Source organism: Artemia franciscana, chromosome 19 (assembly GCF_032884065.1).
Source record: "Artemia franciscana chromosome 19, ASM3288406v1, whole genome shotgun sequence".
In the NCBI taxonomy this organism is placed as follows: domain Eukaryota; kingdom Metazoa; phylum Arthropoda; class Branchiopoda; order Anostraca; family Artemiidae; genus Artemia; species Artemia franciscana.
This window is the reverse complement of record NC_088881.1, coordinates 27,735,824-27,754,694: the sequence shown is the minus strand read 5'-3', so window position 1 is coordinate 27,754,694 and position 18,871 is coordinate 27,735,824. Positions and strand designations below refer to the sequence as shown.

Here is an 18,871-nt window from a genome sequence, read left to right as displayed (position 1 = left end):
TGACTGAACCTGTAACAGTAATGATGCCGTAATTAAGTTGTTTTAAGTTCAAACTTAAAACAAACAAAACTTAATATGAGAGGTGAAGCACCCTATGCTTTCTAAAAACTAGCACATAATTTGCACTTTACTGAAAACAGTCCTTATTTCGAGCTGAATGTTTGTATTTCACAACATATGGAAAAAAATAAATAACAAACGCCATCATAACCACAATTACTGAAAAAAACAAAATAAATAAAGTCTTAAATTCTGTTCGTTTGGGTTTCACTTATTCATTGATGGTGATTCGTGGTGGGTTCTGCTAGAAGATTACTTGACTTTATTTCGCTGGTTTTTGGTTTGATATAGCTCTTACTTTTCCCTGAGAAACTTCGTTCGTAGAGAAAGTTTCTAAAATTGATGTAATAACAAGAAGATGGTGCAGTAATTATTGATACAATAGTATACAGAAGAAGATTGTTTAGGAAGACAAGATAGTATCAGATTATCTGAACCTAACTATCGTTGTTTCATTATTCTTCAAGGATGACTTTTCTGCCGTGACTGATAGACACCTCTTTTTTATTCTCTAAACACGATTTTGTTTTTGTGCATTTCATAATAAAAGCCTTTTTTAAAGGTTTTTTAATATTTTACTCTACTTTTTATAAGTATTGTAATCGATTTTTTCTCTTCGTGCTTCGTATCAACGATTTTCATTTCCTACTGCAGATTACTGCTCGTAGAACTTCATCCGGAGACCACGCCTACTCCTTCTTCAAACAAGCAATAGCACAGCAATACCTGTAACATGTATTAAAGATCTAAAGCCGAACCGAACTGACATACGATGGCGACACCAAAAATGAAAATCTTGAAAAACAACAGGTTTATGTTCAGTAGGAAGAAAACGAAGAACAATCAAACGAATATTTCACCTGTATGCAACAAGGCTTCCTCGGTGTCGAGAAAGAAAGATCAAATCAAACAACAATGAGATATTTCCGCAACAACACAGAAGCAGTTACTATGTTCTGTTACAGAAGCATATTCTAGCTCGGTGGTTTTTCATATATTCTAAAATGTGTTCTACCTCAAATATTTTTTTTCTCATGGATTAGCTACTGCATGTATTGTTGTAGTAGATAGTAGCTAGCGTTGTACAACAATATCAGCTATTATTGTCAATCATATCTAATTAATATTGGTAGCGTTAATAATCTTAAATCCCTCCAAATTCAGGTCGGGCATTTCTATTAGGGAATAAGATCAACTCGCTCTCTGACTACACTCATAAACCTCAAAAGTACACACAGAAAACCCTGAGTTTCTGCGATGAGAATTTTAACGAACCTACCTACCATCAGCAACTCGCCTTAATTAGTTCTAGTCGTTTCTCAGTAAAGTATAAGCACCCTATTCAGAAATGCTGTCTATCAGCTCAATGTCTGTAATATGCAAGGTCAAATTTACTGTAAACTTTGAGAGTAGTGAAAGTAGGTTAGATACATAATTCTGTGAAATTCCCACTTCCTAAATGATTACATTAATATTATTATTAATATTATTAATAATATTATTATTATTAATATTATAAATTCCGAATATTTGCAGGAACTGACAGATTAAAATAGGTCAGTTCCTGTCACATGCTTCAATGTTTGTTTTCTTGTTTCAGTGTATATAAGCCAACGTTTTAGATTAGTTTATTGAGTTCTTATTCTGTTTCTGTCCTCGTTGTGTGTACACTTAATGTATTATATGTGTAAATAAACATTTTTATACTTGACACACAAACTTTATGAAAGTTAGAGACACTTGACATCCTCTACCGGTCGAACCCCGGATTGTAGGCCAACGCTACCATAAGACTCTCAAGAAGAGAGCACAGAGAAATAGAGAAACAATTTACAGTAAAGTAGTATGAGAGACAAACTTCACATTACACAGCTCTTAGATATCAAGGACGGCAGCATACCCCTTGCCCCCTTCTCAGCAAAAGGTATTTCTGGTTGAATATCACTTCGGACTTTGCTATTTAACGATGGTTTGTGATACTACTATTGTGATGATGAGATAACTGTTAACAAATGGATACAACTGGTGCAGTTTCTTTTTATAGTGACTCTGCCAGCAATAGAACGAGGATATGCCACTAATTTTGCCATTATGTTTTCCTTTTTTTACTTTACAAAAAAAGTGGAGCTCAATTTAGAAGAATTTTCAAAATACTTTCAATAAGACTATTCAAGATGGTAAACGATCGTAGGATGAAGCTTTATGATAAACTATTTCGATTCAGAAAACGTAACAAAAATGAATGTAAACAAATTTTTGATGCTTTTTAAAAGTTTTTTAAGCCCTCATTCACAAAGAAAATTCTAGATTATGCCCTGGGTGCCATATTCCGTCCAACATTCTCATTTGAGAAAAGCACGAGTCTCATTATTTTGCTCCACGATTCTAAAGAAGTGACTACAGGATCCCCAACTCCAAAACTGGACCGCCGACTCTCTAATTCGAAAAATGAGTATTATGGAATTTTTATAGCTAAATTATTTTCCTCCAGGGGTCACCTAGCGTATATCTCAGAGTGCCATGTATTCCATGCGGTTCCTCCACGTGCGGCACAGTTCCACCACACTTGACACACTTTCGCCACCTGATTTATGTTATTTCTGAAAGTCGGCGACCTCCTGGTTATAGGTCACTGCCAAAATGGCTACAAAAAAAAGCAGCCAATAGCGCGCAATAAATTAATATACAGCATACTCTCCCGTTTCTTATGGGGCCTACATGTTCACTAAGGTAACGCCTTTATTACAACTACACACTTAAAAACACAATTGATATCAAACAGTTCGTGGTAACGAACTGTAGTAAGGAGCGACCCGGCTCAATAGGAACCAAAACTCTAAAAAATTGAATTTTGATATCAATAGCTACATCAAAAGAATCGCATTTTAATGCTGATTTTAATTATATAAGTTTCATCAAGTTTAGTCTTACCCATCAAAAGTTAAGAGCCTGAGAAAATTTGCCTTATTTAAGAAAGTAAAACTGTAGAAGTTTCAAGCTCCTATCTACAAAAATGTGGAATTTTGTATTTTTTGCCAGAAGACAAATCGCGGGTGCGTGTTTATTTGTTTTTTTCTTTTTCCCAGGGCACATCGTATCGACCAAGTGGTCCTAGAATGTCGCAAGAGGGCTCATTCTAACGGAAATGAAAAGTTCTAGTGCCCTTTTTAAGTGACCGAAAAAATTGGAGGGCATCTAGGCCCCCTCCCAAGCTCATTTTTTTCCCAAAGTCAACGGATCAAAATTTTGAGATAGCCATTTTGTTCAGCATAGTCGAAAACCATAATAACTATGTCTTTGGGGATGACTTACTCCCCCACAATCCCTGGGGAGGGGCTGCAAGTTACAAACTTTGACCAGTGCTTACATATAGTAATGTTATTGGGAAGTGTACAGACGTTTTCAGAGGGATTTTATCTTGTTTGGGGATGGGGCTGAGGAGAGGGAGCCATGTTGGAGGATCTTTCCTTGGAGGAATCTGTCATGGGGGAAGAAAAATTCAATGAAAAGGGCGCAGGATTTTCTAGCATTACTAGAAGAAAACAATGAAAAATAAACATGAAAACTTTTTTCAAATGAAAGGAAGGAGTAGCATTGAAACTTAAAACGAACAGATATTATTACGAATATGAGGGGTTCTAATAATACTTTAGCATAAAGAGCGAGGTATTTAGGAGGAGATAAATACCTTGCTCTTTATGCTAAAGTATTTTTAGTAATTTCAACTATTTATTCTACGGCCTTTCTGATTCAGGGGTCATTCTTAAAGAAATGGGACAAAACTTACGATTTAGTGGAAAGAGCGAGGTATTAACGAGGGTACAAACCCCCTCGTATACATAATAAAAATATAAGGTTATGAAAGTTTGTTACGTAAGTTAATTCTTAAGTTACGTATGAAACGTTCGTTAAAAATTAAAAGTTCTAGTTGCCTTTTTAAGTAACTGAAAAATTGGAGGCCAACTAGGCCTCCTTCTCCACCCCTTATTTCTCAAAATCGTCTGATCAAAACTAAGAGAAAGCCATTTAGCCAAAAAAGAATTTATATACAAATTTCATTTTAATAATTTATGTGCGGAGAGCCAAAACCAAACATGCATTAATTCAAAAACGTTCAGAAATTAAATATGTAATTTCTGTCCGTTTTAAGTTTTAATGTCGCTCCTTACTTTCAGCTAAAAAAAATTAGTTTTTTTTTTATTTAATCACTCAAAGCGTTGATTCAATAGTTGCGGACAGATGGTATTTGGAATTCCATTCTCTTTCATTTAATCACTTTTTTGTACGTGGAATCTCTCGATAAACGCAGGAAAGAAATCCTACCTCAGTGATTTCCATGAATATAGAAACCCGTTTTATGATATTTAGTAACATATGTTTATAAAACTTGATAGGTATCAGGAAAGGATTTACTTCCTATTTTACCTTCTCTTTATAGAAGTTTCGAGTCAAACTTGATTTAACGTATCCTGATGCTGATGACATTTGAACCTACCTATTCAATTATATAATGATAAACTGCATGGGTGTGGGGAAGGGGGGGGGGGGGGCAGCTGCCCGCTCTAGAACTTGAAATTTGCAAAATATATTAATGATAAATTTTCGTATGTTGGAATTTTTCTGTTAGATGGTCACTGGGTGAACATCTGTTGGATGGTTAAACTTGTTCAACTGGATTTTTCTGTTGGATGGTTGTTAAAGGTGGGAATAAACGGCCAAATATCGTTTCCGATATTGATATTTATGTTTCGATATTCAATACTGATTTTTGGTCCGATATATAGATACATCAATTTTAATATTTAGTACCACCCAAATTTTAACTTTTGAATTGAATTCTTCGAATAAGAAGCTGTTATCTACGTAATGTGATTTGTGTCCAGTCACTTTATGGTGTTTGTTTTCTAGAAATTGGAAGTAGGATAGTGGGTTTATTATATTATAGCATCGCAAGAAGATAATGAGAGTACAGTAATTCAAGAAGATTAATGCTGAAGCTAATTCATGTTTTTCGCGATTATTGATAAATAAAGGTAAGATCTCTTAAAGTAAGATGGAACTTACAAACGATGTGAGGTTTTGTTAACTGCCGATATAGCTTCACCTAGACAAGATACTGCCTACGCACTTGAATACAATACTTTAGTAAAACAATATGGAAACCACAAAAAAATTGGTAGAGAGACCGCACATGACGCACTATATTAAATACCTGACCCAACCTAACATAACATAACCCAACCAAAATATCCTCTTTATATATTAAACATTTAATAAAAATATACCTACAACGTATATTTCAACTGAGCCTAAGCTCATTGTCTCCGTATACAGACACCTTTAAACACGTTATTGTCTGATCTAGCAGATCCGAATCTCTCGAGTGTTTACTGACTAATACACAAGTACAAATAATCCTATGGCTCACTGTCAAACCCTAACTCATCCTAGGACTCACCAACAGTCGGGGACGTACGCGTAGGAGGGAGGGACTACGATACCAAGCCCTCTCAAAATCTAAAATTTTTGTGGATTTAAGGGCACTTCTCAGTCAGCTTATCAAATAAAGACTTGTTTTTATTGTTGTCCATCTTCAAAATTGTATTTTTAACATTGCCCCCTGCCGAAATCATTCCTGGATGGGCCAATCCCATAGGGATCATTTACTTTTATTTGATTTAAACAACAATCGTTTCAGTTAAAACCCCGGTTTCAGCCATTTAATTCACTGTCAAAGCAGTCAAAAGTAAAATTTTGACAGGATTCGCAAGTGGCGTGCGTGCCTCACGTTGGAAATCACGAGCTTAAACCAAAATACGCTGAGTATATACTTCAAATACGGTGTTTATCATGTTTCTGACTCATAGAGAAAAGGTATATGGTATTTTATACCCTTTTCTGTGGTCTTTGTCAAAGAAGTGGCGGATAATCTAGTCCATGAGGGACATCTAAATTTGTGCTAATTTTAAGTTCCAATATCTTTCCACGTAAAACTGCATATTTTTTTAATTTAAAGAAAAGAACTGGAGCATTCAAAATCCAATAAGAAACTTATTGAGTAATCAGATACTATAGATTTACGACATAAACTATAAATTACTCATATATGGTTGATATCAAAAACATAATCAGTATCTTTTTCGGGGGGGGGAGGGCATAAAAGATAACTTTAAAACAGCACAAATTTGTTTATATTCATTTTCTTTTACATTTTTACGACTCGTACAAACATTTCGGGGGGAGGGGGCTCAAACTCCCAATTCCTCCTGGATACGCTCTTAGTTGATACTTACCTATTTTCAACAGGGAACGAGGATCCTTGTTGTAAAACATGAAAAGTGTAGACAGGCTCTAAGGGAGTGGCCACAGGAACATCCACCAAAAGATATTCAACGGGGAAAGGTCGAGCAATTTTTGATATTTCGTTCCCATATTCATCTTTTTCCTGAAATGTATGGTATAAATAAAAGTAATTACAACAATATTTATGTAATGGTATGAAAACTAATAAATATTTAAGTAATAAATAATATCTCAATAAACATTAGCTCGACAATGGCGTCAATTAGGGGATAATTCATCACCATTACCCAAGATTCTCTTGCCCCCCCCCAGGGTTTCAAAAAATACTTACTTTGGTACTTTTATTGAAAATAACATTTTTTAGTATTTTGTTTTTAAAAATGTATGAAAATAGAATTGAAATTATATATTTTACCCTCTCCCTTCCCCAACATTAGAGTGTTAGGGTTCCAGCTACAGACAGGACATCTTATTTGGGTTCTTTAATTGCCTATACTACAGACAGGACACCTAATTTGGGCTCTAAATCTTCCCTATACTGCAGATAGGACACCTTATTTGGGTACTATAGTTACCTATACTACAGACAGGACATCTTATTTTGGCTCTAAATCTTCCCTATAATGCAGATAGGACACCTTATTTGGGTACTATAGTTACCTATACTACAGACAGGACACCTAAATTGGGCTCTAAATCTTCCCTATACTGCAGATAGGACACCTTATGTGGGTACTATAGTTACCTATACTACGGACAGGACACCTTATTTGGGCTCTAAAGATTGTTTATATTTGGTTCACTAAACCTACTTACAAAACCATAATATCGAGGATACGTCTCTTATGCATACTTCCACGACATTATCATTTGCATATAGCCATGAGGCCTTAGCAACCAATCGTAGCAATCAGATCCAACATAAGGCTGCATTTTCAACGTAATTCATATTAGTAAGAAAGTAGAATTCAGAGAGTGATCAGTTTGAATTTTGTCTTTATCATCAGGTTTTTATTTGACAATACATATGAGCAAAAATGGGTGGTATGTTTACGCTATTTGAAGTTGATAGTGGAGCTGGCAACAGCAGCAATTACATAAAGAAAAGAATACCAAATATAGCAGTAGAAACTACAAAAGAATCTCGAATAAGCCATGAATGGGATGATATGCATGCAAGATATGTGATATCACCGAGCAAATTGAAATAAGAGGAGTAATTATGTTTTGAAGCAAAACTTTATATAATACATATACATAAACAACAAGCTGCTTTAAATGCAGTGAAATATATTGAGGACAATAAGTTGAATCAGTAAGTGAAAAATGAGTGGTAGGTTGTTGTAATTATGTAATAAAAATGTTTCTAAATTGAAAATGTTTTCCTTGGTAGATATTTTTTGCAAGTTGCGTTTTAGGTAACCTATAGGGATACTCTGGAAGTTGAAAAAATATTGGTTAGTCTGTAGTTAGCTGTAAAAGTGTTAAGATCACTCGATTACTCCTCTCTCTCTAGAAAACAACACTCTCTTTATCAATCGTAAGTCAGATTCATTTTAGCGGTGAGAGAGTCGACACTGGAAAAAAATGCTCTATACATGTCCACTATGCATGTATACACTGGACAGCTGGTCATCATGTGAGAATTGTACAATATTCGACGAGTCTGATGAAAAGTGTAGATTATGCAATTCGTGTAAACGGCAGAGAGGTTATGCAGTACAAATTGAAGACTGTAAAATCCTGTCTTGAGGAGGTTTGTGACTCTCACACTAGAGGATTCCTACGCTTCAACTGTCATGATCACCGTGTCATAATCAACTGTCATGATCATAAATATGATCAGTGGGAGAATACCTATCGCGGCATGATTGGATAGAACCCTAAACGAGATTTTAGGTTATTTCTAAGAGACTGGCATTGTAGTAGTTTTAATTTTTTTAGAAGGAAGAATCGGATCTACGCTTCTACTGTTGGAATTAACAAGCGAATTTGGTTTCTACGTCATCGTTGTGAAGACAATGAACTATGATTATAAACATACTGATTTTTATTTGGGTGTTATAGAAAATGACCTTCCGTTTGAAAACACTGTATGTGATAGAGCTTCAAACAAGCAAATTGAAACACATGAATTTTACGATATGAATGAAAACAGTAGCATTGACTTCACAAAGAGATACAATAAGAATGAAGTTACATTGTACTGTAGAAAATGTGACCCTGACTTTGGACATCAAGATCAATATACAGTGAATTCAGATGATCTACCGCCACTAATTGTTCTCGACAGCTACTTATAAATAGAAGAAGAAATCTAAAGAGGAGAAAAAAGTCATTGTTTTGTATATATACACTTTTTTATTAATAAACAAACTTACAAATATTTTTAGTAGATTTTATTCACAGGGCAATGAAGTCGACATTATACAGGTATGAAAGTATATTTTCCATTGGGAAGTCATTCATTCGACGGTTATCTACGTAAATGTTGACAAATTCATTGTAAGTATAGCCGCGACATCGGAAAACGAATTATAGTAGAGCATAAAACCACAGTTTTTAGTCGTAAAAATCATTTAACCTCTTCTGGTTTTGAATAAAGGTTTTCCCACTGCTTTCAATAAAGTTGTTGATGAACAGAGTGTAGAATGCATATGGCAGGTCAAGAGGATAAAAATTCTAAATTCTTTGCTGTTATAAAGATGCATAGCAAATAACCTGTCTTCACGGTCGATGGACTTTTATTAACAGTGATAATGGTATTGTTAACACTTTGAATTTTTCAAGGAAATCCGATGGTAAACAATAGGATTTGTATTTGGACATGTATAGATCCATATTAGATGCGCTGATTATTTGATATGTATTTATGGGGCGTGGTCTAGTAAACACTACCTTCGGGAGTGATTTCCCAGTAAGCTTCAAATTGATTTAATGAGATTAATGCAATGTCCTCGACTAATGGATCGACAAAGGAGCACTATAAACTTAAACTCCTCAATCGTACAATACTCATATCTTGAGTGCCAGACAATTCCAATACAATGATACCATCAGTTTTTGTAAACATTGTATCAGTCATACCATTTTCAAACAGTTGTGAATCTCGATCTAAGGATTGTATTCTCAACTCATACAGTGTCCTATAGGATTTATCACAGGATAAACTGTAGAGATGGGATTCCATTCACTTCATATACAAGAGATGAAAGTCTAAACATTTCAAATTTGTGTGAGCAACTTGTCCAAGATCCTATAGCACTAGTACTTTTACAAATTAACAGTGATAATTTTAACAGTGATAATGGTATTGTTAACACTTTGAATTTTTCAACAAAATCCAATGGTAAACAATAGGATTTGTATTTGGACATGTATGGATCCATATTAAATACGATGATTATTTGATTTGTATTTAGGGGGCGTCGTCTAGTAAAACACTGCTTTCGGAAGGGATTTCCCAGTAAGCTTCAAATTGATTTAATGAGATTAATGCAATGTCCTCGACTAATGGATCGACAAAGGAGCACTATAAACTTAAACTCCTCAATCGTATAATACTCATATCTTAAGTGCCAGACAATTCATATACAATGATACCATTAGTTTTTGTAAACATTGTATCAGTCATACCATTTCCAAATTGTGGTGAATCTCGATCTAAGGATTGTATTGTCAACTCATGCAGTGTCCTATAGGATTTATCACAGGTTAAACTGTAGAGATGGGATTCCATTCACTTCATATACAAGAGATGAAAGTCTAAACATTTCAAATTTTTGTGGGCAACTTGTCCAAGATCGTATAGCACTAGTACTTTTACAAATGCCAATGCCAGTTTTGAAGAAATTTCACCGTTGATAACTGAAGAGTCGGTGAAGATGCGTGAACCCGTGGCAATATGTTGCTGATTGATGATTGTATGAGGAACAAGTGATTTGATATTATTTCCACTAAGCTTTCAGTTTTTCGACGGCCAGGGCGATAGAAGTCATAGCCTCATACATCGTTTGATGTAAGAAGTTCCTTCCGTAATATGAAATTGGATGGAGCAAACGTTAACTGTATGTCCATTTTAATATTCAGTCGTAGCCATTGGGGTACGTTAAATGTCTCGTGATCTGTTTTCCGAACTAAAAGTAATTCACTAGTTGTCACCTCTTTAAGTGCATCTGTAGTGTCAATGTCCATCTTATATTAATATCAATAGACTGAACTCCTCAATTCCTCATAGGACTTTGGTGCCATCAACATGAACTATATGCAGCTCGTATTGAGTAATAATTTGAGAGATTGTTGCTAGTTCTCACCTATGTTCCATTTGTGGTGACACTGATTTGTCAAAGTAACTTATGCTATGCACAATTTTCAAAGGATATTCCATCAGTAAGACTTGCCATTCCATTGTCAGATTTCTTGGCTATCACAGGTATATCTATGCATGTGGATGTCATATGCACGAAATAATCTTCGTTAAAATAAATTTGAAAGTGGATGTTTTCAGATAGTGGCTGTTGTGGGTAGAATTGTTCATTGTAACCATGTTTTACACTCACATCAACATTTTCTGCATTAAATAGATTTTTAAAATGAAGTGATTGAAGGATGGGAATTTTTGTGAGGTAGATATGCCATTTCAGTTTAGGAAAAGAATATCTTTTTTGATCAAACCATTTCCTTCTTTGGTTTTCTTCTTCTTCTTTGACAAGAGTGATGTCTTTTGTTGCTGACCTGAGTAGAGACTGATGAGTGATACAGTGTTTCTCGATCTTTTAAATCTTTTCCACTTTGTCGAGAAATTAATCAATTGCCAATGGATCATGCACCGGACAGGGAATATTCCAGAACAGTTTTTTAAAATCCTTGCTAGAGCCCCAATAGTGTAGTGTAGAGGGTGCGAAATCCGCGGTAGTGCCAAGGGTAGTGCAAAGCGAAAGAGCTTAGTAAACCAACTGCCAAGAACATAGCCCGACACTATGAACGACCTTCGTAATAGTCCATTCCATTAACCCTTTATCTTGGACGATAGCAATGAACATCAGGACAAGCGAATATCATTTTTCTATTAAACATCTTGCTATTGAAGGGGACGATAATGACATGTAGTCATTGCCAAAACGTTTGTTATTGTTGAAGAATCACCTAATTCAGTTCTTACTGTAAACTGGCAGAATTACAAATAGGAAGTGTTTACAGGGATATAAAGAAGATGGTTTACATTGTTATGGTGAATGTGATCTTGACTGGTTTTTTGTTCAAGAACACGTAGGACAGGGATATTGCTATTGCCAACTCTCGATGTTTCAACGAATGAAGCGCAAATATACAATTGTCCGAGGAAAAACTAGGTGGATAGTCAGCGAAAATGAAACGATCCATACCATTAGTGCTTCCAGCACTTCTACTATTGATTATATTCTATTTCAAACCAAGAACATATATCAGATTATCGTTGAGAATAAGCTTCTCCCTGTAAATGGTTGAACTAGTGTAGATATTGCCCCGTTCTATTGAACAGTTAAATTGAAAGACACCATTTTTACGAGCAGAGATTCTTCTATATAGCACAATACAAATCGTCCATACTACCAAATTCTTTGTATGGTAATGCGACAAAGGGATATTCACTCGACTTCATTGTCTCTATCCAATGCTCGCTAACAAGTGACCAATCATGGGGTCGAACTTTTAAGTCATATGTACGATCCTTTCTCATGATATCATATGTATTTTTGAGAATATAATTTATGCTCGTCATCGAATTTGATGGTGGGAGAGAGTTTTGTCCAAAAATCCCTTGTGTTTATTCAAATCATTGTAGAGTGGATTAAAGACATTGAACATGAATGTCATATAGAAATCATTGGGAATTGCTTCTGTCTTCAACTGGTACCGAAGAATCAAAATCAGAGTTATATAATAGCCAACGAAAAAATAATAGCCAGCGAAAAAGCAACTGTCTCTTGCTCTTGTGTGTACGACTTTAATATCTTTTCAATTTGATAGATTTCACTGTTATTTTTAACTTTTGGAGGTTCATAACCATAAAAACCACCAAGAATCTCTTCATCTTTGGTTTCTCATAGACGATATGCTTTGACCCTTTAAAAAGTTCAGTGGACCATAAGCAATTCCCCAATTCAAAAATATTACCCTATTTTAATTTTTTCTTCACAACCTTTTCATTGGAATATTGTTTAAGAGCTGTGTAAAGTGTTGTATGATCTCTTTGATGAAATTCCTGAGGACTGACGTTGGACAGAGATCGATCGGGAGGTTGATTATAGATTTGCATGATTCCATCTAAATCTTGAATAAAACCAGTAGTATTTTCTAATGCGCAATACCTTGAAATTAAAAGTCGAATAGTTCTTATCAATCGTTCGACCAATGCAGGTTTTATAGGACTATGACTATGATAGAGCATGGAATTATATTCCAACAATACCTTCTCTACATGTGGACTAACAAATTCACTACCTCGATCCGTCTGAACTTTTTCGAAAATAATATGTTTCAAGAATACTTCCTGTAGCAACTTCAGCAACTTCAACACCTCTCTTTATCCGCAATGGAATAGCATATGCAGTGACTAAGAACATAGATTGCAAGTAGAGTATATTTGTAGGGTGTATTATGACTTTTTTTTAATATCATCTGTATTTAAAGGATCTACTTGCATTATATGCAGTGGGAAAAAGGCTTAATTTTTTCGATAATGATTACGACGAAGCTTATGATTTCGATGTAGAGTGCAACTTGGATCATTTTTTAGACGCTCTCTCGCTAACGATTTTTGAAGTCCGGTGACTTCAGAAAGTGTTGTGGGGGAACTTGACTTCCTAATTGACCTTCGTACTTAATCTTCTTCGTAATTCGTACTTAATACTTAATTCTTCGGCTGTATTCTGATTGAGATCTATTAGAATTTTAATCATAGGGTTTAATTGTTGCCTGACTGTATGCTGAAAGTATAAATTTTGGAGCACCCGGATATATTTGTTTATTTAGATTTATTAGAGAACCTGAATCACGAACAACCCTGTAAATGATATAGAAGGTACAATTCAATACAAACGGTCTGATACATCTGCTCTGACGAAAGAGATTATGTAGAACTAGGGTTACGGAAATCGGTTCATGATGTGAGCGGACCATAAACAATTGCAGCATTTCCTAAGACCACTGTTCAATGGATTCTACAGCATCAATAATCCACCAAGAGTTTGGATATTTTCGGTTTTTCAAAAACATTTTATTACGATTTTTAATTATTTTTGTTAAAAGTATTGTTGCCCCCGAAATCGATGGACCAAAAAGAAACGATCTGAATGGTGTTTTAAATTGATAAATATTGTCGTCTTCAACAGCTAGACTACAACTAACAGTAAACTGTAGTTGCCCAATGAATAAATAATTTCCCTATCAGGCCTAGTACAATGTTCAAGAATAACAACAATTTAAAAATATAAATGAATAAACCAAAACAATTTAGAATAATCTATGTTTTTTTACTTTTACAATAAATACACAATATTTTTAATTAACAAAAAAAAACACAGTTTAAGAAACATTTCTCTTTTTTATAATATATAAACAACATTTTTAATCAGGAAATATCACAGTTTAAGATAAACACTTGTTTTTACTTTTAGAATAAATATACAACCTTTTTAATCACAAGTACACTTAGAAAAGGGTCCTCCACCCCTCGGAAAGGCTTGGCGACCGCTGGTGGTAGCCAGCCGAAGACCGGGTCCCCTCCTCCTTCTGGGACTGCCGCAGGCACAAGGGGAGCAAAAACCATATTTAAATTTTATTTAAAGATATATAAAAATTAATTGAAAATATAACAACAACTATGCCTTGTATACACACGGAACATTCCCACCACCTCTCACTTAGTATTACTATTGAATTTGAGTGAGTTGTTCCAGAACAAGATGCTTTCTATATCGTATACATTCTTCTCGATCTGGAATGCGGTAGTGCCCATAAAGTAGTACCTTCACACCGCCCTCACGTACATAGACTTTGTCCGATATGGCAGACATGGCGTTTTTTCTACTCTAACTGTGTAATTTTAAATTTTAAAGAGCGAATCGCAATGACTTTCACTCTTAGAACTAAACTACTTTAAGTACTTTCTACAAACACTCATATCGAAATTACTTTTAACAGAGTTTATAGGCAGGCCCTTGCAGACTTGTTTGATATCCTCATTGTGTGTTTGCACACAATACACCTTTGAACCTACGAGCACATCATGGGATTTCAAGTCGCTCCCCGTCTCGAATTTTTAGCAGTAATAGTTGATTTGGCGCTTGACGCTTCATTAACTTTGGATAAATGGACTCCAATTCCAATTGACAAAATCCATTCGATAACTAATCATTTTCCAAATCATTTAATAAATTATCAGTTTTAATTTTTAACAGAAGTGAATCAGTGTTTCCATGATACACTTGAACTTCCCCCTCACTCGGCCATTGGAGCTTACAAACATTGTAAAAGAATGAAAACATGAGTTTCTTGGAGATTTCTGTAATTGAGGTACCAGCAGCAATATTTTAATTATAACGACTTTTCTTTTTTTCCAATACAAAAGGACCATATTGGAGTTTATGGTAGTGAATGATGTGAAGTTGGGATTGGCTATGACTCGAGCAACGGATTGATTACAACGCCATATCGACTCCTATTGCGTATACTCTAGCACATTTTACCAAAGGCTGAATTTAAAATAAGTTTATAGATTTCTTTTTCAACCTTCGTTTTCGCTTCTGAACGTTTACTGACAAAAGTGCCAATCAACTTTGTCATGTATGGCTTTTTATAAAACTGGATTGCTCTATGAATTTTTGTGACCATGAAACCATTGGCTACCATCCATCAAAAAAAGAACATGATGAAAACAATATTCTGTTTCGGATCAGGGTCGGCAATAAGTTTTGCTTTGAAGGTATCCAGTACATACCCCCATCCTCTACCGGAGATAAATTATATGGACTCAAAGAGTCCTTAGTCACTGGTCTGTTTATGTACGGAAAACAAAATCCTTTGCCGAGTCAAGGAGTTCCAAAGGTATTTCACCATCAATTTCGAAAAACCATCCTTGAGATCCATTCTCCTCAACGGGGACAATGTTAGGCGAAATTGAGGCCCAAGGACTGTCAAGCCATTTGTAATTACCACACAGCAAAAAGGAGGGAGACATTGCCGACGGGAAAAGCGAATTAATATCCAGAAAACTACACTCGACATTGCCTAGTCAAATGATGTCAAGACATGATCCCTGTGGAAAAAATACCCAGCCCTCATTGATCTTTCTACAAAAAGATGCCGATCAACGTTGATAATCAGACCTATTTCTTCGTTGCAGATTTTTAGAACAAAATCCATCACAAGATGAGGCTTTGAACTGCTTAGAACGGAAAATAAATGTATATTTTTATGTAGTTTTTTTAGTATCATGATGGCAACTAATAACCCTTTTAATGACCTATACTGTTCACTGGAATATATGCGGTAATTTCATTGTCAAAAATATATGTAACTACAAACATATCCCAGGTGTATTCTGGTCGAGATCTGATAGAATATAACCATAGGGTTTATTTGTTTGCCTGACTGTTTGCTGAAAATATAAATTTTGGAGCACCGGAATAAATTTATTTATTTAGATATATTAAAGAAATTGAATCACAGACAACCCTGTAAATGATATAGTAGGTACAATTCAATGCAAGCGTTATCATAATTCTGCTCTGATGAAAGAGATTGTGTAGAATTAGGGTTACGAAAACCGGTTCATGATGTGAGCGAACAGTAAACAATTATAGCATTCCCTGAGACCACTGTTCAATGGACTAGGCTAAATCATCAATAATCAACCAAGAGTTTGGTTTAATAATGTTGAACAAACCAAGTCCCAGTATAAATTTGTGTTTTAGACACTGGTCTTTTTATGCACGGAAAACAAAATCCTTTGCCGAGTCAAAGAATTCCGAAGTTATTTCACCATCAGTTTAAAAAAAACCACCCTTGCGGTTCATTCTCCTCAACCGTGGCAACGTTGGGGAAAATTGGAGCACAGGGATTGTCAAGCTATTTGTACTTACAACACAGAAAAAGTATTGAGATATTGCCGATGGACAAATGGAATTCATATCCTGAAAAACTGGACTCAAATTTTCACCGGTGCATTGTTCACTCAGATCAATTTTCAAAATGCGGTCCCCATGGAAAACACACCCTTTTCTCATTGATCATTCTACAGATCCACGTCGGTAATCAGACCTATTTTTTCGTCACTGATTTTAGAATTAAATCCCAGGTAAGGAGAATAACGTCAATAAAAACCCTTGCCAAGTACATTTTGCAATAATCATCCCTATTTTTACACCCTCCTTTTGCCCAAACTTTTTTTTTAGCAAACTCATAGTCGGCAGTGGTGCATTGAGGATAGTGAAGTGAATCATAAAGCGCTTCGATGGGCGTCGATTTTTCCTCACGTAGCTTCGACGTGGAGTTGTAGTATTCATACGGATACATGCCCTTACACTTTAATAAATCATACATTTCAACATCTGGAAAGCGCTGTTTAAGACGAGGGAAACTATCCAAATCGTCGTTTTTCTGCACTTGAATCAATTGACTCAGGGATTTGGGGAAAACCTATAGGATTTTAAAAAACGGATTTTATTCAAGAACGTATGACCATTATCTATTGTTTTTATACCACCCTCTCATCCCATTAATAAGTCTCACTAGTCCGTTGGGAGGATTCTTTATGAGCTCTTTAACACGGTCAGCCGACGTTGGGACTAGCAAAATGATTTTTAAACATATAATGTTCTTAAGAGGAAGAAATTCACAGAAGAACAAAGAAATGAATCTCAAAACTCCAAAAGACTATTCCTTGAAGTACCCCCTCCCCTCCTCCTTTTCGCAATTGAGGAGCATCGACAAATTTAGTTTAATGTTCTTATTCTCTGTAATAGAAGCTTTTATTAACTCAATGTTTTATAATAAGCAATTAAAAACGTGTTTGCTGAATAAGGTCCAATAACTATGCTTTTGGTGATGATACAGCTCTCCAAAGTCTTTGGGAAAAGGGCTGTAAGTTACACAACTTGGTCTTACAAGAAAAAAAAAGATTGAATTGGATCATCAGCCACTGCAGTTCAGTTACTAGCGAGTTAGACTTTGAATCAGAATGGCAAGGCTTCAGTTTCTTAATTAAGCATTTTTATTGCATTTTCTGCCTTATGATTATTTTTCAGCTCATTCACTATTTTCGTTAATTTGTTTGTGAATTATGAAATGATCATTACACTATTCTTGGAACAAATTACGTCCCCGGACCCCAATCCCTTGCCACTTAGGGATTGGAGAAGTGTAGGCATATGATTCTGGAACCACTCAGAGTTGTATCTTCAAAGATGGATTACTTATTTTAATAATTAGTTTTCATATTATTTCCTTTTTTACTATTTAATAGACAGAATAAAACTATTTGTAATGTACATAAAGAAAACATAGCACTATAAACCTATCATAATTTTTTTTTCTGTGATATTTATCTGGTTGTCAGGCTACTTTCCAACTTTATCTTGTTTGCTGCTATTCAACACATGTATGTCTAATGTTTTTTGGTGTTTATCAAGGGGAGGAGGAGGTGGGAGAAGTCTAGTAAAATAAGTTAGACAGCAAAATTTTGCTTCGTTTTTGAAAACCTTAAAAATCATCTTTAGAAAAATAGTTACTCTTTCCTAACTGTCGAGGTTCCCGACCTTCAAAAATCGTATACATCGTTTTGTGTAACATGGATTTCTCGGCATTATCTGAAAAACGATCACAAATTAAATATATTTTTTCAAATTGAAAGTAAGGAGCAACATTAAAACTTAAAACAAACAGAAATCATTCCGCATATGAGAGTGTTGCCCCCCCCACGAAAAATTAAAAAGATCAATTTAAAAAACAAAGTTTTGAGGGAAGTAAAGAGCAAAGTTGAACCTTAAAACGAACAAAAAATATTGCTTCACAGTCTATCTAACAATATCGAAAAAGCTAGTACAAATAAACAAAATAATCATATTTCCCTGTGTTTGTTTTATTACAGAATACTATCACTTTACTGAAAACACAAAACAATAGGAGTTTGGTACAGTAAAAGTAAGCCAATTAAGGCCATTTTTTACAGTATACAAATAAAGCATTTTTTAAAAAATACTAAGGTGTATTTCTTACAACTTACAACTCATTATTGGTATTATAGCTGGTGAGACCAAAACGTTACCTGATAAATCAATCCAATATTTCTGCATGCTGTTCAGTGTCTTGGCGGTCATGAAAAAAGTATTTATTTTTATGATTGGTTTTTAAGATAATTTTAATCGTATGCTGAAAGTTAATGACTATGAAAAGCTTTATAGATTAGTTTGTTGCTGTCAGGCTACGTACACACCTTTAACTAATAAACCAACATTACGGTTGTTTA

The 18,871-nt window shown here is 34.9% G+C and overlaps 1 protein-coding gene across 2 annotated transcripts in view; it reads right to left on the bottom strand.

Moving 5' to 3' along the window:
* LOC136039510 (nuclear protein localization protein 4 homolog) overlaps positions 1–18,871 on the bottom strand; it is a 148,369-nt gene that overhangs the window by 14,437 nt on the left and 115,061 nt on the right. For both annotated transcript variants that reach the window (XM_065723301.1, XM_065723300.1), the window contains exon 10: positions 6,354–6,505. In XM_065723301.1, the coding sequence (XP_065579373.1) occupies positions 6,354–6,505 (152 nt within the window). The remainder of the gene's footprint in view (positions 1–6,353; positions 6,506–18,871) is intronic.